Source organism: Scylla paramamosain, chromosome 43 (genome assembly GCF_035594125.1).
Source record: "Scylla paramamosain isolate STU-SP2022 chromosome 43, ASM3559412v1, whole genome shotgun sequence".
NCBI classification, from domain to species: domain Eukaryota; kingdom Metazoa; phylum Arthropoda; class Malacostraca; order Decapoda; family Portunidae; genus Scylla; species Scylla paramamosain.
The window spans coordinates 12,779,884-12,799,883 of record NC_087193.1 but is presented as its reverse complement, the minus strand read 5'-3'; the positions used below and the strand labels follow the sequence as shown (position 1 = coordinate 12,799,883).

At 42.7% G+C, this 20,000-nt stretch overlaps 2 protein-coding genes across 7 annotated transcripts in view; one reads left to right on the top strand and one right to left on the bottom strand.

Annotated features, from left to right (window-relative positions):
- The window catches only part of LOC135093516 (intraflagellar transport protein 57 homolog), a 5,794-nt gene extending 153 nt beyond the window's left edge, over nucleotides 1-5,641 (bottom strand). The window contains exons 1-9 of one of the 6 annotated variants that reach the window (XM_063992820.1): nucleotides 5,499-5,641; nucleotides 4,859-5,026; nucleotides 4,079-4,241; nucleotides 3,567-3,685; nucleotides 2,840-3,014; nucleotides 2,291-2,399; nucleotides 1,825-2,021; nucleotides 727-871; nucleotides 1-305 (exon numbers count right to left, since the gene is read on the bottom strand). The exon at nucleotides 1-305 is cut by the window's left edge and continues 153 nt beyond it. In XM_063992820.1, the coding sequence (XP_063848890.1) occupies nucleotides 127-305; nucleotides 727-871; nucleotides 1,825-2,021; nucleotides 2,291-2,399; nucleotides 2,840-3,014; nucleotides 3,567-3,685; nucleotides 4,079-4,241; nucleotides 4,859-5,025 (1,254 nt within the window). In that variant the 5' untranslated portion in view covers nucleotide 5,026; nucleotides 5,499-5,641 and the 3' untranslated portion in view covers nucleotides 1-126. Of the gene's footprint in view, nucleotides 306-726; nucleotides 872-1,824; nucleotides 2,022-2,290; nucleotides 2,400-2,839; nucleotides 3,015-3,566; nucleotides 3,686-4,078; nucleotides 4,242-4,858; nucleotides 5,054-5,461 lie in introns of all 6 variants that reach the window. The other 5 variants (XM_063992819.1, XM_063992817.1, XM_063992818.1 and 2 more) reach the window with 5 other exon arrangements.
- Nucleotides 5,642-5,964: 323 nt separating this feature from the next.
- Nucleotides 5,965-18,171, top strand: LOC135093515 (protein LTV1 homolog). The gene is made up of 10 exons (XM_063992814.1): nucleotides 5,965-6,110; nucleotides 7,940-8,077; nucleotides 8,675-8,821; nucleotides 9,595-9,703; nucleotides 10,610-10,892; nucleotides 11,542-11,794; nucleotides 12,595-12,810; nucleotides 13,231-13,450; nucleotides 14,141-14,262; nucleotides 15,587-18,171. The coding sequence occupies exons 1-10, from the start codon at nucleotides 6,108-6,110 to the stop codon at nucleotides 15,695-15,697; spliced, it is 1,602 nt and encodes a 533-aa protein (XP_063848884.1). The 5' UTR covers nucleotides 5,965-6,107; the 3' UTR covers nucleotides 15,698-18,171.
- The last annotated feature ends 1,829 nt before the right edge of the window (nucleotides 18,172-20,000 follow it).

Here is a 20,000-nt window from a genome sequence, read left to right as displayed (position 1 = left end):
TATGGAATGACCTTCAGAAGTGACCTGTTTACAAAAGACTATTAGTGCATAGAGTCCCATTCATATCCTTCCAAAAAATTCTATAGTGAAGCATCCTACAAGGTCGCGCCCACCACACAGCATCCTTCAGAAGAGTCCCATGTCCATGTTGTTGTAGACAGGGGCGTTCATGTCCCGCTGGAGGTTCGACTTATCTTTCAGTTTGGCCTGCAGGAGCTTCTGTTCCACCACCCCAATCCTCACGTCCATGGCGGTGATCTCCTGACGCACTCTGGTCAGGGCCTTGCGCACGTTGACCAGGGGCGCTGAGACAGACAGAGAGGTAGAGTGATAGATAGACAGATAGATAGACAGATAGACTGATAGACTGACAGATGGAGAGACAGATGACTCCTCTGATCAGGGGGTACTGAGACAGACAAACAAAATGATAGATAGGTAGACTGACAGATAGATAAATAAGTAGACTGATAGAAAGATTGACAGATAGAATGATAGATAGTTAAACAGATGATTCCACTGATCAGGGGCACTGAGATAGACAGACAGACAAATATATTGATAGATAGACTGATAGGCAGATAGACAAATGACTCCATTGATCAGGGGCACTGAGATGGACAGACAAACAGACAAGTAAATTGATAGATAGACTGGTAGATAGATAGACAGATGAGTCCACTGATCAGGGGCACTGAGATAGACTAGACAGACACTGGCACTCACTTCCGTCTGTCATGCTGGACCCTCTCTCCTCCATCTCATGCTTCACTCGATCCAGTTCATCTGAAATCTGGGCCAGTTCATGTGACTTCTCCACCAGCTTCCCTGAGGCCTGTCTGTACTGTTCTCGGCTCTCTGCTGCCACATTCTGGGGGTTGGCAGGGAAGGCTGAGGTGATCTGGTGCTGCAGTAAGGAGAGGAAGGGAGGGACACAGGAGAAGAGAGTGGTCTGGTGCTGTGGTAAGGAGACAAAGGGAGGGACACAGGAGAAAAGAGTGGTCTGGTGCTGCAGTAAGGAGAGGAAGAGAGGGACACAGGAGAAAAGAGTGGTCTGGTGCTGCGGTAAGGAGATGAAGGGAGGGGCACAGAAGAAGAGGGGTGCAAAGTGCCTGTAGAGGAAAGATTTAGGGAGTGACATGTTGTGAGATGTTCAGATTATTTTCTGGTGGTTTTATTGAGAATGGCAGACAGAGAATAATGTACAAGGCAGAGAAATAATTGAAGATGATGATTTGGTGTTGTTTTTGTACACTCATCTATGTAAGCTTTGAAAGTTAGTTAAGTCAGAAAACATCTCAGAATGCAAGGCAGCAATACAGAGAAGAGAGAGAGAGAGAGAGAGAGAGAGAGAGAGAGAGAGAGAGAGAGAGAGAGAGAGAGAGAGAGAGAGAGAGAGAGAGAGAGAGAGAGAGAGAGAGAGAGAGAGAGAGAGAGAGAGTACTTGCAGCTTCTAATATTGATACCAGTGATAGTGTAACAAAGATTCTCCACTGCCAGTATAGAAAACACCTTGAAAAACTTGTGGTTATCTTGGTAACCTCTCAAACTTTGCAGAACACACACACACACACACACATACACACAACACAGACACTACCTGCAGATACTAATACTGATTGCTGTGATAGTGTAACAAACACTCTACAATGCCATTATAGAAAATGCCTTGAAAAACATCTACTTTCATCTGCAAACTTCACAACACACACACAAACACACAGGTATCACAACACAGGTAACACTCATCCTACAACTTGGGTGATCCTTTTTTTCACCTTTCTTTAGGGATAAGCAAACTCAAAGGGCCTATTTTTTCATCACCTGCAGGTTCCTGTACTCCAGCAGTAGTGGCTCCAGCTGACTGTTGAGGTACTTCTCCCGGGAGCCAATCTTCTCCAGGCTGCGGGTGATCTCTGAGTGCAGGCTGTCCAGCTGCTTGTCCGTGAAGGTAAGTGTCTCATTGATCTTCTCTCGGTGCTCGTGCATCTGCTCAATATGAGAACGCCAGTCACGTGTGTCTGTGGCAAGGCATGGTTAGGTTAGGCAAGGTTAGATTACGTTCTGGAGAGACAAGGAAAGGCTGTGTATATGTGCGTGTGTGGCAAGGCAAAATTAAGTTAGGTTAAGTAAGATGTCAATGGTGCTTGGTTAGGTAAGGCAAGGCTAGGTCAGGTTAGGTTTAGCAAAGATAGGTTTGGTTAGGTTAAGCAAGGGTAAGTTAAGTTAGATTAGGTAATACCAGACTGTCTAAGATCGCAAAGGTTCCAAAGGTCACTGGCACACTCACCTGACCTTATAGTGACCTTGAGCTGAGGCAGGACTCTCTCCAGTTCCAACTTCCACTCCTCCTGTGTGGTGGTGGAATGAAGGATCTCCTCTGGCCATGCCTCCCCCTCCTGCAGGATAACACAGGGATACCACAAGGATGCACTCAGGATTTTTTCTGTACTGAATGAAGGATGCACTGAGAATTCTTGTATACTGAATGAAAGAATGACTATGAAAGAATGACTGTATGTTTAAAGAAATAACTATATACTTAAGAGAATGACTATATTTAAGAGAATGCCTGTATATTTGAGACACTGGCTGTACATAATAAGAAAGGCTAAACTAAATTATAAATACTGACTGTGTGTATATTAAGATAGTTGACTGTATATTTTGAAGGGTCTTAAACTAACTAATCTATCAACTAACAGATGAACTAATCAACCTTCTACTTGTTACTATCTTAAACTACCCAATTTACCAACTAACTAACCTGTTCCTTATCACAAACTACCCAGCTTATCAACTAAACCAATTAGTTGACTGAGCAAACTAACCAACCCACCTTCTGTTTATTTAAATCCTTGAGGTCGTTCATGTGCAAGATGTTCTCTTCCTCCTCTTCCTCTTGCTCCTCATACTCCGCCATCATCTCCTCCTCCACCTTGTCCAGTGTTAGCTCAGATTCATCTTCCACTTCACCACCATCACCACCTGTATCCTCCACTGGGTACGTTGGCCTGTGGAGGATGATGTGTTAGGGTGGAAGGCTAGGGGCAGGGTGCAGTTAGGGTGAGTATGTGGAGTTTGTGTGAGGTGGATTTAGGGTGTGCGAGGGTGAATACGGTGATGGGAGACTAGGGTGAGAGTGGAGACAGGGTGAAGTATAGCCAGGGTGAAGGATTGGGTGAGGTAAAAATTAGTGAAGAGAAGCTGGAATGAGTTTTGCTAGGGTGAACCAAGGTTAGGATGAGAAGAGGCTAGGGTGAAGATATTTCAGGGTCAGGAGAGGCTAGGGTAAGGAGAGGCTGGAATGAGAATATAGGTAGGGTGAGGAGATGATAGGGTGAAGATATGCCAGAGTGAGGAGAGGCTGGGATGAGAGTGCAGGTAGGGTGAACCAAGGCTAAGGTGAAGATATGCAAGGATGAGAAGAGGCTGGAATGACAGTATTGCTATGAAGAGAGGCTGGAATGAAAGAATAATAGGGTGAAGAGATGCTGGGATGACAGTAGAGCTAGGACGAGGGCAGACAAGAGTGAAGAAATCCAATGTGCAAACTTGTAACTTACTTTTTCCACACAAAGTTTGAGTTCTTGAGAGCAAAATCTGCCAGTCTGTCCAACACAAATATTGCATGTTCCCCACAGCCTGCCTTCAGTTTGCTGGGGGGGAAGTCGACTGTCACCCCCTACAGGGCAACAAAGTACCATCATACACACACACACACACATGTCATCTGTATTAGATTTTATCCTTATTACTCAGTTTCTCTCTTTCTTATGCTGTTCCTTTTCTTCAAATCCTCATAATTCTTCTCTCTAAGCTTCCATCATCTACCTCTCTGTCTGTCTTTTTCTCTTGCATTCATATTTAAATTCTTACAAGTTTTCTCTCCCCATCTCCTAGTTTCTCTTTTTGTCCCTTCATCAGTTCAAATTCTTACAAGTCTTCTCTCTTTCTGTCTGCATCTCTGTTTCTCTACTCTCATTAGCATATACACTGCCTAACACACCTCAAATAACCTCTTTTCATTACAATATTCCAGACCTTTCCTTCCCTTCTATACACCAAGGTCACTCACCAACTGCCTAAGATGATCCAAAATGCTTGATACAGTGGAGTTTGGGTCATCATATTCCTGTGGGGGCTCCATCTGTCTGCCTGCCTTACAGATAAGCCAGGCTGCCAGGGAGGTGAAGAGGTAGAACTGCTCCCCAGGGTTGGTCGGGATTGCAAAATAGTGCCTGGAAGAGTGTGCTGTCTTTAGGGGGTTTCAATTTTCTCTTATGCTGTGTACAGTAAAAGTAAGATGTTTTGAAGGGAGATGGAGAGGTCTAACTGGCTCACCTGGGTTTGTCTTCACAGCTTTGTGTCAAATGTCAAGTCTCTCCTATGCTGTGTGGGGTAAAATTAAGGTGTTTTTTTTTCAGGTTTTATAGGGTGTCAGTAAGAACTTCAAGATCTAAACTGATTCCTGGGTCATGAAGTTATTTTGAAGGCCATACTTCATTGGAGAACCAAGTACTACCTACTGAAAGGCTTCATCTTAAAATTAATGGTAATGTTAAATTCTGAAAACTCTAACATTTTTAAGTTTCGTACAGAAAAATTGGAAATCTTCAGTAGTTCTCAAATCATGAGAGTTTGAAGACCATAACTCATTGGAGCAAGAATAATTTGTGTCACCTATTGTCCATTGAGAGATCATGTTGAAATTGGTACTAACAAATGCTAAACACTGAAAAAAATACTAAAATCTTCAAATTAAATACAGAAAAAATAAAAGTCATTAGTCATTCGTATCACTAGATGCTTCTGAAGGCCATAAGCCACGAGAGGAGCAGGAACAGGCCAGCCTTACCTGTTGAGTGGCTTCATCTTGTGCTCAATGATGAACTCCTTGTCATAATTTAGCAGCTTCAGTTTGTCCAGCAAGTCGTCCATCACCACAAAGGGCATGTATGCTAACCCAGGCCCTCCATCCACCTCCTCCGCCTCATCCTCCACCAGGCCACGTCTTCCACTCATGCTGGAGCACGTGACGGAGTTGGAGGAGCTGCGTGACACATTCTCATAGTACAGGAAAAAAACTCGAGATAGGCCTAGTGCTCAGCAACATAACAACAGGTAGTTTCAAGAGAAGGTTAGATGATTATGTGGACAGGAAAGGCATGGTGATAGGAAGGCTTGCCAGGGATGTTCTGGTCTATGTCGCAATGAGAGGGTGGAGGATGCTGGAGACTGAGAGAGAAAGACCTGGGGAGAAGGTTTATGGATGCAGTGAAGGAAGATATGACGGTAAACAATAAAGTGGAGATGACAAGAGGAAGGGTTGAGGACTTGAAAGAAGAGAGAAGACAGTAAAGTGAAAATGACAAGAGGAAGATAGGAAGACAGGAAGACATAGGTCTTGCTCTCTACTGATAAACAGACACAGACAGCACACGAACATAGACTGACAAACCTAAGTAAATTGAGACCACTACTACTGCTACACTCACTCTCTACTTCCTCACTTCCACAAACATTTCTCGCTGCCATGACAACCACCACCCGTCATCAGTTTCCTCTTCTTCCTCTTCCTGTGACCACCACCTCCTCCTTTTCTACTGATTGCATAATAATAAGGCAAATGGAAAATAAAGCTATAAATCTTAGTAAGTCTTCACAATCTTCCTTCTCACTAAATAGCAAAAATAACCTCATGAAGATGACGCTATGAGAGAGAGAGAGAGAGAGAGAGAGAGAGAGAGAGAGAGAGAAGTTATTTGATCTCTTAAACCTTCACTACAACCTTCTCTCTCACAAAATAACAAAGATAAGGACAGTAGAATGAAATTTATGCCTCTGTCCAGTTTCATGGAGGTAGAAGAGGAGAGAGAAGTCATTATTGATTACCTCTTTAACTCTTCACCACAGCCTTCCCTCTCACTAAATAAGAAAAATAACCACATCAACATAATTCCATGACCTGTACGCTTTGATTCAATGCTAAAGAAGACGAGAGAATACTTTATTTTACAAAAAATAGGTTAATAAATAAGCTTTAGGTCCTTGAATGAAGATAGTCCATTGGCGGTAAACAAAGCACGTGGAAGGCTGAGACAGTAATGGTATGGAGGCTTATTTCTCTAGTTTCCCGTCACTTTACGCCTTGTTAAAGATCCACACTGTACCAGGGGAGACTGCTGTGTGCTCTGACTACGTGGCGAGGCAAAACAATCAGTGATTTGGTGATAAAAGGGAATGTTTTGAAGAATCCATTCGGTGCAACGTTGGTGATCTGAGAATATTTACGTTTTATTTCAGTGGACGTGATTAGGTGGATGAGACAAGGTGATCTGGGTGGAACGTGGAGCAGTGGAGTGGTTTATTGTGTCTGTATATATCTTTGGAGTCGTGTCTTCTTAGGTGGAGTGATAGACTCACCTGGTTGACTCACCTGGTCGGCTACCCTTTCATGACATGTATGTATAGGCAGGTTGAGGTTATTTCTATGAATATAAGGGCAGCGCGGACCTCCAGGTACGCCAGTCAGCAAGATTTCAGTACTATGGCAAGCTGTTCTAATAGTAATGACTAAGTTGTGTACCTCATGCTGATACTGAGATAGGGAGAATATGGAGGAATATGGAGATAACCTTAGCCTCTTCTCCCGTGGTTAATACTTACATGTCAGATAGAATTAAGGTTGTAGAATATCATGCAATATATATCAACTTCCAGAAACTTATTAAAGCAAAAAAAAAAAAAAAAAAAAAAGTAGTGATGAATCCCCACGCTACACCCTCCCCCTCTGAGTGCTTGAGAGTCACTGCTGGCCGGCTGCCATAGCTATATGAGGCAGGGTGGGGCTAGACTACTTAGTTATTTGAAGATCGCATTAACCTAACGTAAACTAAACTAACCTAACCTCTGTTTTAGTATCTTTCATAATGAAGTGAGAGCTTCAAATAAATAAGTATTCTGATTCCTGTAACGGCTGACCCCGCCCTGCCCCGCACAGCTCCGGCAGCTGGCCAGCGGTGACTCTCAAGCACTTGGAGGGGGAGGGTGTAGCGCAGGGGTGTATCAGTTCGTTAACCTTTTACCACGTTTTTGTTTTTGCTTTAACAAGTTTCCAGAAGTTGATATATATATTGCATGATATTCTACAACCTTAATTCTATCTGACATGTAAATATTAACCTGGGAAGAAGAGGCTAAGGTTATCTCCATATTATCCAGAATATGTATTACTGGTTATGAGACCAATGAATAATACTGTATGATGAGGTAGAACAGGTTAGTACAATATTATATCACAAATATCACATTAAAATAATATTATAAGGTGAGATGATCTGTAGTGGAATGAGGGGGGGAGGCACCAGGATACAGATTGGTAAAGGAGAGGACCAAGAGGAGGAGGCAGTAGACACCTGCCAAAATGATAATTACTCCCAGTGAGGTGTGCAGCACTGTTCAGGGGGTGCTGTGAACTTATCATTAAACCCAGCTGTGACCTCACTGAACGTTTCCCGTTGTGTCTCACAACACAAGGGGGCAGTCACAGCCTGCCCTCTAAAGACAACTCTCTTCCTCCACACAAAACTACAAGCACCTAATAACACACACACCCTTCACTCAAAAATTTTAAAATCATCATGGCGAGTCCTACACCAGCCTCGGAGTCCCCATCTGGGGAGGGGACCATAAATGTCCCCAGGTCGGACTGCCTTTCTGTCGACAGGCACCACTCTCCACACTTAAGCCAAACAGTCACCATTCCCTGTACCACACACACACACACACACACACACATATCATTGACACCCTTAGCCCTATCATCCCCAGAGGGAAAGAAGCAGAAGCTTAGGCACAGGTTGAGGTTATTTCAGTATTACTTGAGACAGTGAACACATTGCAGGTCACTAGACTCATGCTGTGTGTTCTTCCACAGGGGAAGAAAGGCAGACGCTTTCTAGACAAGCGACGCGATGTCCTGCACACTTTCAAGGTCGTGTCTCGTAGCCAGCGCGATCCCCTTGTGGCCGACCCTGAGGCACCCCAGGCTGTCCTGCACCCTGCACAGGATTCGGTAAGCACCAGCAGGAGGAGGGGGAGGACCAGGATAAGGAACAGGAGGAGGAGGAGGAGGAAGAGAAGGAACAGTAGGGGAGGAGGAGCAAGATAATAACAGCAGTGATAGCATCAACATTATTTCTGTCATTATTATTTACTTCTTTTTTTATGCATTGTCAGTTTTTCACTACTGAAGGAGTTTATTAATGACTCAATATCTCCATCCATGCAAGGCTAACTAGTCATTATCATCAATTTTAAGAGTCAGGTAATGGTATAGTTATTTTGATTCATCATGCTACAGATATAATACCAGTTTTTCATTATGGTAGAATCCATTAATGCTTCAGTCTCCACATAAAGGTCCCAGTTTCTCCATCACTTTTCTAATTTTAACAATTGTATACATTTCCAATATTAATTTTACCACATAAGTGTCCTGTATTTCAACTTTAGGATATCATTTTCACCATTTTACTACACCAAAAATATGGATCTATGTGAAAGAAAGTGTCTTATTATTATTATTATTATTATTATTATTATTATTGCCTCAACCTCTGCATTACCAAGTGTCTCTCCATTACTGAGTGTCTCCTCTTCTCCGTGCCAGGCCAACCACAAGTCAGAACAGGAGAAGTATGGCATTTTCTTCGACGACGACTATGACTACCTGCAACACTTGAGGGGCGTAAGAGAGGCAGTCAATTGGGACGAGGAGGAACTTGAGGTGTACACCATTCGCTGTGAGGACCCCCAGGTGAGTCCTCTTGTTCTCTCTTCTTTCTCTTGTTCTTTTGGTCATTGTCACTGCCTGTCTGTGCTATGGGTGTGTAGAAATTTGTGTTCTGAATTGTATGTGCAGCAAATGTTATGTTGTTTGTGTGTTGTGTCTTGTGCTCAGTAAATATTGGGTTGTGTGTGTCTTGTGTACGTAAATATTTGGTTGTGTGTGTCTTGTGTACGTAAATATTTGGTTGTGTGTGTCTTGTGTACGTAAATATTTGGTTGTGTGTGTCTTGTGTACGTAAATATTGGGTTGTGTGTGTCTTGTGTATGTAAATATTTGGTTGTGTGTCTTGTGTACGTAAATATTTGGTTGTGTGTCTTGTGTACGTAAATATTTGGTTGTGTGTGTCTTGTGCACGTAAATATTGGGTTGTGTGTGTCTTGTGTATGTAAATATTTGGTTGTGTGTGTCTTGTGTACGTAAATATTTGGTTGTGTGTGTCTTGTGTACATAAATATTTGGTTGTGTGTGTCTTGCAACTCTTATAGATGGCAATTACTTTTTTTTTTTTTTTTATGGTTTGTGTCTCTTATGAACAGTAATTATTTAGTCACTTATTTGTTGTGAAATAGCATTGGCTTTTCTTCTCATTTTTGTGTCATTAACTCTTCCCTTTGTCATGCAGAACAAAATAAATGAATAAAAATCTTTTATAATCAGTTTTCATGAGAGGCAAAATGGAGTTAGCTTTTATTGATCTCTATTATTTTGTATCATGAAATTTGACTCCTGTTGTTTTGCAGGCGGGGAAGAAAGAGCTGAGGAACAAGAAGCTGGTCCTGCCGTCATCCGCCTTTGAATCTTATGTAGAAGAGCCTATTGGGTTACTAAACAAGGCCGCCCCACTTACAGGTGACTCTCTCCCACCTGTCAACTTAAGCTTTTCATTGCTATTTAGTTCATGTTCAGAGACGCTTGTGTGTGGCACCTCTACTATTTTCCAAATGCTGTAGTTGAAATTACAAGTTTTGAAGGGTGTTTTTTTTTTTTTTTTTTTTTTTTCTCTCCTCCAGTGACAGATTAACAAGATTTATACTTTGCAAAGGCTCTAGTTGGAATTACATGTTTTTAAGGATGTTTTTATAATTATAGTGATAGATTAATAAGGCTGTCCTCTCTCACCCTGCCTGACCTCACACTCTTCCTCAACCTGCTTCTCTCGCTCTTACAACATGTCACACCCTCTCTCACCCTTCCTTATCCACCGTCACCCTCCTTCACCATACTGTTTGCTGTTTCACCCTTTCTTATTATTGTAACCTCATATTTCTTCCTTACTCTCCCTCATTGTCTCACTGTCTCACCTTTTCTCCCTCACCCTATCTCACCCTTACTCTCCCTCACCCTCTCTCTTTCTCATTCTTCCTCATCCTCCTACAACCTTTCATGCACTCCCTCACCCTCTTTCACCCTATTTATCTCCTTCCCTCACCCTATCTCTTCCTCGACCTCATACAACCTTTCATTCACTCCCTCACCTTCTCTCACCCAATATATCTGTCTCCCTTACCTTTCTCACCCTTTCTCACCCTATCTCTCTCTCATCCTCACCCTCTTCTAACCTTCCATTCACTCCCTCACCCTTTCTCCCTATCTCTCTTCCTCACCCTCTTACAATCTTTCATTCACTCCCTCACCCTCTCTTACCTTCTCTCCCTCAACCTTTCTTATCCTATCCCTCTCGTTCTTCCTCATCCTCCACCAACCTCTCATGAACTCCCTCATCCTCTCTCCCTCATCCTGCCATCTTCCTCACAGGTCCCAGGCCAGAGTTAGACCCTGATGTGGTGGCGGGGCTTGACGACGACGACCTGTTCAATGATAACGCAGCGTGTGGCCCAGAAGATGATAATGCTTTGCCGGACAACTTTGTAATGATGCTCAATTCAGAAGTCCCCATTCACCAGTTAGATGACGATGGAGAATGGGAGGATTATGATGATGAGGAGGAGGAGGAGGATGAGGAAGAGGAGGATGGGGAGATGGATGGGCTAAGAGAGGAAGTTAATGGCTCACATCTCCCTTCACTGGCTAAACTGAGGTTTGTTTGCAGGTTATTTGGGAAGTCTGGAAAGTTTTGGGTGTGTTTGTTTTGGGTTTTGGTAATTGTTTTTTTTTTACTTATAGATTTATATTATTTATATTATATTTTTATCTATTTGTTTATAGACTGATTTCATATGTTTCTTAAAAGCCACCCAGATTTTATGGTTCAAACTATACACAGCTATTTCTGCATTTTATGGGAGTTGCATCCTGAATCTGTGGATTTTTGCTATTCATAAGGAGGCTCAGAACACACCTAGCCCTTGTGAATAGCGAGGAATACTGTGTGGTGGCATAAGAATGAAGTTTTAGTGAATCAAGTTTTATGAAATGAATTGCTTATTATTTGTGAATTAATGACGTATCTTTCTGTTCAGTGATGTTACCTGTTATCTGTTATTTTATTATGTTTATTATGTTATGTGCCATACCTTAATCTGACCTGACCTTAACTTACCTTCCCAGTGCATACAGAGGAAAGGGTCAGGACAAGGAGTAACTAATTTAACCTTCCCAGTGCATACAGAGAGGAGAGTCAGGACGAGGGGTACCTAACCTAACTTAACCATCCCAGTGCATATAGAGAAGGGTCAGGACAAGGGGTACCTAACCTAACCCAACCTAACCTAACCTAACCTTCCCAGTGCATACCGAGAGAAGGGTCAGGATGAGGGTTACGACGCAGATGAGGAGGAGAAAGACTTCAGCAGTGACTTCAACGACAGTGAGGACGAGGAGGGCCGGGATGAGCTGGGCAGCCTGGATGTGCCTCCGTTCCCCAGACCCTTCTTGGACGAGGAAGAGACGCGCTCACACTTCACCAACTACTCTCTCACCTCCTCTGTGCTTCCCAGAAAGGACCACCTTACTACACTAGATGATTGCTTTGAAGAGAAGGTTGGTGTGTGTATTTTCATGTGTGTTGTATTTACTTAATTACAATTTCAGGGACCTGAGATACACTCCTTTGGTTCTGTTTCCATATCTAAATATCTAATTTCTTGTATTTTATGTATTTATTTTATTTTGTTTCATTTCTGTGTATGCAGGATTAGGTCAGGCTTATGTTTTTTGGTGCAAAATTTTCATGTTTTCCTTAAATTTCTATGTATTTATTTGTGTATATGTTTATTTCTTGAGTCTTGGCATCACATACTCTTGCTCCTTTTTCTGTTCCTTGCATCTTCCAATACCACCACCTTCTTCTTCTTCCTCTTTGGCCTTTTCTTTACAGTGAGTGAGGGATTGGCTCCTTGTATGAGTCTCCTCCAGTTATTTTTGTCCCTCATATTTTCTTCTGTGCCTCTCATCCTTTGCAGCTCACCACAATTCCATCCCTCATTCTATTTCATGCTTTCCTTCAGTCTTTCCTCAGCTTATTCTTTCCAGGCTATTAATCAGTCCTTGGTCTTGTCTCCCTCCTTTTATCTCACTCTCACTCATTCTTCCCTCAATTGATTCTTTCTGGGCTTTTAATCAATCCTCATTCTTGTCTCCCTCCTGCCATCTCACTCTTTCCTTCAGTCTTTCCTCAGCCAACTCTTTCCAGCCTCTTAATCAATTCCTGGTCTTGTCTCCCTCCCATCTCACTCTTTCCCTCAATCTTCCCTCAGGCAACTCTTTCCAGGTCCTCACTCAAACCCTAGTCTTGTCTCCCCACACACTCTGACTCACTAAGCCCTTTTCTCCCAACATAGTTCATCCGGGAGTACGGGGAGGACCAGGTTGGGGCGTTGGATGGGGAGGACATCGACGGGTTTGTTGGGGAGGAGTCGCCTCTGTTCCGCCAGGCCCTGCAGCACTCCCGGCTCCACCTACAGGAGGACACACAGGACGACCAGGACCGGATTATTAAGTGGATCAAGGATATGCAGGAGAGAAGAGGATACAGTGAGCAAGAGGAAAAGGAAGAGGTGGGTTTGAGAGGCAGAGAGGAAGAAGAAGAGAATAATGAAGGTGGAGGAGGAGGGGGAAGGAGGAAGAAGTGAGTTGATAGGAGGAAGAGAAGAAAGAAGTGAGGTTATGGTGTAGGGAAGGGGAAGAGGAGGAGGAGGAGATGATAGAGAGAGATAGATAGAAGTGGAGGGAATTTTACAGTTAGAGAAGGGAGGAAAATGATCAAGGAGGAAAGAGGAAAGCCTTGGTGGAGGAGGAAGAAGAGATGAGTTTCCCACACTTCCTGAGACTTGAACTGTCAGTCATTCTTCAAGATAAGTTAAGAAAATACATGAGCTTTTGACCTTCTCCAGCCTTCTGCAATTTAGGAAAAGCAAGATATTCCAAAACATATGACCTTTTTTGACTTTTTGACCCACCTTGTCCCCCGTCCACAGGTTGAGGTGTCGGATGAGGAGGGCAAGGAACAGTGGGACTGTGAAACCATCCTGACCATGAACTCCACTCTTTACAACCACCCACGCACCATCACCGATCCTCCCAGACGCAAGAAGATTGCCGTCGACCCACGCACTGGCATTCCCCTGGAGCACCGGGTCAGCGGCTTGACACGGCGCAACCTGGCACACCACGACAAGGCAGCCGACACGCCTGACAGTGAGTGCTGGCTGGTTATCTGTCATTTACTTGTTACCATTTTAACCACTTCGGCACAATGATGCAGTATACACGCCATTTCATCTCCCGGAGCATACCCAAGTGACGTGCATACATTGTCATGGTTGTTTGAGCCAGTGTGTGTTTCATTTCTTCTTGGATATAGTACAAGATCTTTCAGAATGTTGGCCGGGTATGATACAGTGTTTTACGTTCCTCCCAGTATTATTCTAACGTCAGAATATGAGGGAATTTCACATGTTCATAGTGGATCTTGGCAGACAGTTTGTACCGCTGGTAGTCAAATATCTTTGGCTTCTACCTTGAAATAACGCAAATAAATTGAGGAAAAATATGATACTTGTGAGAGTAGAAACTTCTCACCCATCAAGTTGCCAGTACATACTTGCACCTTTGGTCATGTATCATGTCATCCTGTCCCTCCCTTCCATGCTCCTCTCATCTGTTTCTCTGGAAAATAATGAATGACTGAGAATACCAGTTAACCCTTGCATTAGAGAGATAGAGATAGAAAGGAGGAAATACAGAAGCAGGCAGGGAGTTCAAGAGTTTACCTGGAAAAGAGATAAATGATTGAGAATACTGGTTAACTCTTGCATTTGAGAGCTAAACAGAATAAAACTGCATGATTCCTCTGCTAATGACTTAATGATGTGATTCCTTTGCCAGATGAGGTGGTGGCAGACACTCAGACGCTCATCACCAGCATGTCTGCCATCTCCATCCGGCCGCCAGGTGAGACCAGTGAAGAGAGGCGGTTCAGGAAGAAAGCTCTGAAGGAACTGCGCAGGGTGAGCATGCATGTGTGTATGTGTGTGTGTGTGTGTGTGTTTTGCATATCTATCTATCTATGTATCTATCATTCTTATCTGTCTGTCTATCTTTTTTGAGGGCCAGAGTCTTGTATATAAAACAATGTATTTATGCCAGTGTGAGTGTAGTGTGTGTGTGTGTGTGTGTGTGTGTGTGTGTGTGTGTGTGTGTGTGTGTGTGTGTGTAGAGAAGTGTATGTTCTGATAAGTATGTGAGTGTAAATAGCATAATAATAATAATAATGATAATAATAAACAGTTTATTATTTAGGCAGTTAACAAAGTGAAAATGTACAGAGGGGGTGGGGAAATACTTAATATTAATCCTAAAGGTAAGTCTAATCTAGAAGGGACTATTGATTGATGGCTTGCACCATGGTGGGAATCGCACTGAGTCTGTACCGGTCCATGCGCGGTGCCTTTAGGGGCATTATCTTGTTGTGGTGTCTGGTGGCACGGAATGGGCGAGGCACGTCAGGTGGCAGCATGTTTCTGAGACGTGGATGATGCAGTAGTCCCCTTCCAAACTTCTCCAGAGCCTCTCGGTGCCTGGTGGATAGTCTGGACAGACTCAGGGTGGTCAGGCCTTCTTCATAGGTGGTGTAGGCAGGACCAAGGATGACCCTTCACGTCCTTTTCTGCACACTCTCTAGCTGTAGCTGTTGAGTGTGTGTGAGGGAGGAGGACCACGCTGGGGAGGCGTACATGAGTTTGGGGAGGATGAAGGTGAGGTACACCCCCCCTTAACTCATCTGTCGGCGTCCCCTGCGACCTTAGTCTGCGCAGCATGTACAGCCTGTAGGTAGCTGATCTTACGGTGCTGGCGACATGCTGCTTCCAGGTCAGCTGGTCGTCCACCGTGACTCCGAGAAGCTTGGCACATCGGACTACCTGGAGGGGGTGAGAGCCCACTGTGAGCTGGGGAGGGGGCACTGGTACAGAGGAGGTGCAGAAATGCATCACCACAGTTTTGCTGTGGTTGATGGTCATCCTGCTCTCCTCCGTCCACGTCTGCAGTCGCTCCAGAATTGCTTGCAGTGGCGAGTAGTCCGGGTTCTTGGTGGACACTGGGACGCCCACGGTGCAGTCGTCCACATACTTCCAGCAATGGGGGGTGTCAGTGAGGGCGTCGTTAATGAGGAGGAGGAAGCATAGAGGACCCATCTTGGTCCCCTGCGGGACCCCACATGTCAGCATGTGTGTGTGTGTGTGTGTGTGTGTGTGTGTGTGTGTGTGTGTGTGTGTGTGTGTGTTTGAGAGAGTTAGCCACCCTCCCCGAGTGACCCATTCCCCACACCCACAGGAGCGCCGTGTGGAGAAGAAGCTGAATCGGGCGGCGTTCAAGGGGGAGAAGAAGCGACAGGAGAAGATTTTAATGAATAACAAGTATAACAACAAGATTTCCCTCATGTAATACCAACACCAGTAATAATCATAATAATGTCGCTGCTGTTACATTATTATCATTATTATTTTCCGTCATCAAAGTATTTATATATATAATTTCTCATATATATATATATATATATATATATATATATATATATATATATATATATATATATATATATATATATATATATATATATATATATATATATATATATATATATATTATATAGTACTATACACACACAAGTTATTGCAGTATAACAGATTCATATTTATATTACACCATTGTTATTTTACTTGGAGGAGAGTTAGACCTAGAGAGAGAGAGAGAGAGAGAGAGAGAGAGAGAGGTCAACATTCTTATTACCATCACCTCTCATCCACTTCAAGAGGCTGCAGTGGAAATTGTGGTTTTCAAGGATGCTTTCATGATTCTAGTGATATGTGAGGGAAGAGAATAAGCATGACAACCCTGATAATGACCACTGTGGCCACTGGAAATGGCATTGAGAGAGAGAGAGAGAGAGAGAGAGAGAGAGAGAGAGAGAGAGAGTTTAATTAATCCATTCACTGCTGTGATCACCTTGATGTAATAACATTCAGAGTATAGGAGTATAATTCGACCAGAATAGAATAAGAGGTTTCTTTTCTGTTTTTCTATGCTGGAAAGGTATACTCTTGTGTCTGAAAAATGTGAAGGGATTATGGGAAAAAATGACTAGCACTGAGAGGGTTAGGACAGGAATGAGTTTGTTCGCTTTCATGTGACAGGAGCAGGTTATCCCACAGTTTGCTGCAAGACAGACTAGCGTTTCACCTCAGCACTTTCAAATGGACAAGATTTTGTTGGCTGATGGGCTGGGTTCTGATAACTTCACAATTTTTCGTTGTTCCGGAGTTTCTCAGACGCTGATTCTTTTTCTCTACTAAGCATTGTTTTCCTTCATTGTTCATACCACTTAGGCCGGGAGCACACGAGCAACTTTGTGTTCGCCACGCTGTGGCAAACACACTGAAGCATGTTTAAGTGACTGTGTCTTGACTGAGCCACACCACAGAGTCGCCCGTGTGTGTGTGGGCACAAGCCACTGTGGCACATCTGTGCCTGTCGAGACCTCAGTTCCAGCATGGATTCTGAGAAGGAAGCAGTCCTGGTTTTTCCTAGAGAATCCATTCCTCTGTAGCCAGACACAAAGATGTCACACATCTCCTCCCATGCCTTGGCTTTGGCAATTTTATTGCCAAAGCGCACGTCCCATATTGCTGGCCAATCTTCAGTTTCAATAATGAATCAATCTATATCAAGTGTAGCCATGGTATTGGTATATATGATATGTAAAGAGGAAAATGTGCTAATTCCTTAATGTTTGGTATATGACTGCCCATAGCCGTCATGCGTCCATCACTCGGCCACGCTCATTTGTGTGTGCGGGTCCTCGACACAAAGTCGCGCCTCACTGTGGCAGGATGAGCTTCTAAACAATGGAAACTTACGGAGACCCACGTCACTGCCATGACGTGGCACCACAGAGTCGCTCATGTGCTCATGGCCTTAGTTTCCTTCCTTTTATGATGGATTGAGGACAGTGTTGACCCTTGCAATGCTTTCTGTCACCTGCTCTCATACAGACAGAAGGAGTAGAGGGAAGTGTCTCTTATTTATATCTTTGCAAGGACTTTTTAATGCTACCACTTAGTTTCCTTCCTTTTATGATGGATTGAGGACAGTGTTGATTCTTGCAATGCTTTCTGTCTCCTGCTCTCATACAGACAGAAGGAGTAGAGGGAAGTGTCTCTTATTCACTTCTCAAGAAGGGCTGTTTTTTAATGCACAGGGATGAGGGTTTTGAGATTCTGAAAGGGTAGTTTTATTCTGTGTAATCTTTCATCTTAATGCAGAAAGAGTATAGGGAGATGTCTCTTATTCAGATCTCAAGAAGATATTGATATAAGTGCAGTAATGATGCTTTGTAATGATGACCTAAGACTTTGATATGAATGTGTTTATAGGTCAGTCAGTATTTCCCAGCCAGAATAGACATTGAAAAGTACTGTTAGCATTGATATAAACATATGCAGAGTCTTGAAGCATTGCAGAGATGAACTGTGATTAAGAATACATTGATATATTCTTGTTTATGAGGCAGCCAGCATTTTCCAGCCAGAATAGACAGTGAAAAGTACCATTAGCATTGATATAAACATTTGCAGAGTCTTGAAGCATTGCAGGATGAGGTGTAATCCTGAAAACATCCTCTCTTACCCTGTACCCAAGCCAGCATGTCTCACCCAACAGATTCAGCATAGAAACATTGGTTGACTCACCAGATAAATAACAAGGTATCATAGGTCTTGTTTCCAGCCAAGTTTTCCTTCCCCCAGTATACTCCACGCATGACTCGCTCACGCACACGTACGTTGTATAAATATTTACTCTCGCCCCAGATATTTATCTATGTTATGTCAGTCTCAAAACCATTAAATTATACATGAAAAGAATTGGTTTACTGGTCTTTCCATTCTCCTTGTCTCTGTTTGTGGGAGTTATCTGTCTGTCTGTCAGTCCGTGTGTGTGTTTGAGTGTGTGTGTGTGTGTGTGTGTGAGTTATTCTGGTTATTTCAGTGCAGTGGTTCCCAAACTTCAGGTTGTGGCCCACTTTCCATACCTGATCCTTGTCCATGCCCCACTGCCAAGCATAACCCACCACTACAGTGACTGTCAACACTCCTACACTCATTAGCTCCATAAAAAAAAATAATTCTAGCAAATCCTGTAATTTTATTAATTCCATTTGTTATTTTTTTTCTTTTGTTAAGTATTGATAAAGAAATATGTAGTTTGCTAAATCTCATAATTATTGACATGGTACCAAAGTTACATAATGTACATAAAAACTGTCAATACTTAGAGAAATCAATAAATGGCATTATTGCAGAAAGCTGTTTTAACAAAAAAAAAAAAAAAAAAAATTCCCCTGGTTTAAAAGTGTATTAATCCCACGCCATATAAACACCTTTGAATCTGACAAATCTGATGCCTTTACAATTCTGAAGTGAAATGCAACCATAGGGAGTCATAATTAAGTGCCACACCCAAGGCCTTCAGTGGCTACACACACACACACACACACCCCTCACCTCCCAAACTGTTTGCTTCTGAACATTCCTGCCAGGTTCGTGCTTCCTTCACTTAATCCCCATTCCACTCAGCGTGATGGTGATGTTGCAGATTATCAACAAGCTTCTTGATTCATGGTTTTGTGTCACTTAAAGCACACCGCAGGTCATGCTTTACTTCAAGTCTGTTGAAATATTTCGTTTTAATGCAGAGTGGATGAGAGAATGCAGCTTCATAGGAATAAGCTGATGAAAATGGTTGGAGTCGAAGAGTAATTTGTCCATGTGTCAAGTGTCAAGTTTCTCCTATGCTGTGTTAATAAGTGAACAGAAACTTTCCAATTTAATCACTTATTGGAATGTCTGGTACCGATCAGCATCAAAGTGTTCATGTCAAGAATAAACAGTGAACCCGATTATTCCCAGGTAAAGAATAACCAACCCAATAATCTTGTAAAGAATAGAGAACGTTGCTGTTATCTTGACATTATCTCTCTGATGTCCTACATTATCTCTCTGATGGACCCCTACATTCTGCAACATGGCTTCCACATTGGGAACCACTGTTATAATGGAAATTAATTACTGTGCTTTTGAAGAATGTTTATGATTCTAGTAACAATTTAACAAGGATGAGAAACTCTCTCTCTCTCTCTCTCTCTCTCTCTCTCTCTCTCTCTCTCTCTCTCTCCAGTAATTTACTCTCTCTCCATATTCTGATCTCATTCTTCTCTCTGCTCTTCTTCCATATTCCATTTCTCTATGTATTCTTCTTTTCTCTTTCTTTCCTTTCATTCTCTTCTTTCTCTCCTTTTCTTATTTTATTTCCAATGTCTTCTCTCCTTTCTGTATCTTATTTCATTATTTTATTTTCTCTTCTCGTCCCCTCTTTTCATTCTTAATCTCTTCTCTTTCTCTCTTTCCTCATTTTATCCTTAATCTCTCCTCTTTCTCTCCTTCCCTTATTTCATTGTCTTGGTTCATCTGTCAAATTTATCTGTTAATATCCTCTTCTATCAGTTATTATGAGTATTGACTAACACACGTGCCTTTCATTGATCTGTTATATTGCATTATATTCATATTATGCATTGAAAAGTGTGAGAAAGGGAGAAAGTAAGAACATTTTGTATGGAACTAGGAGCAGGGTCTGAATGTTATAAAAGATAAAGAACTTGAAAGACGCCGAATTACTGCGCATCGAATGT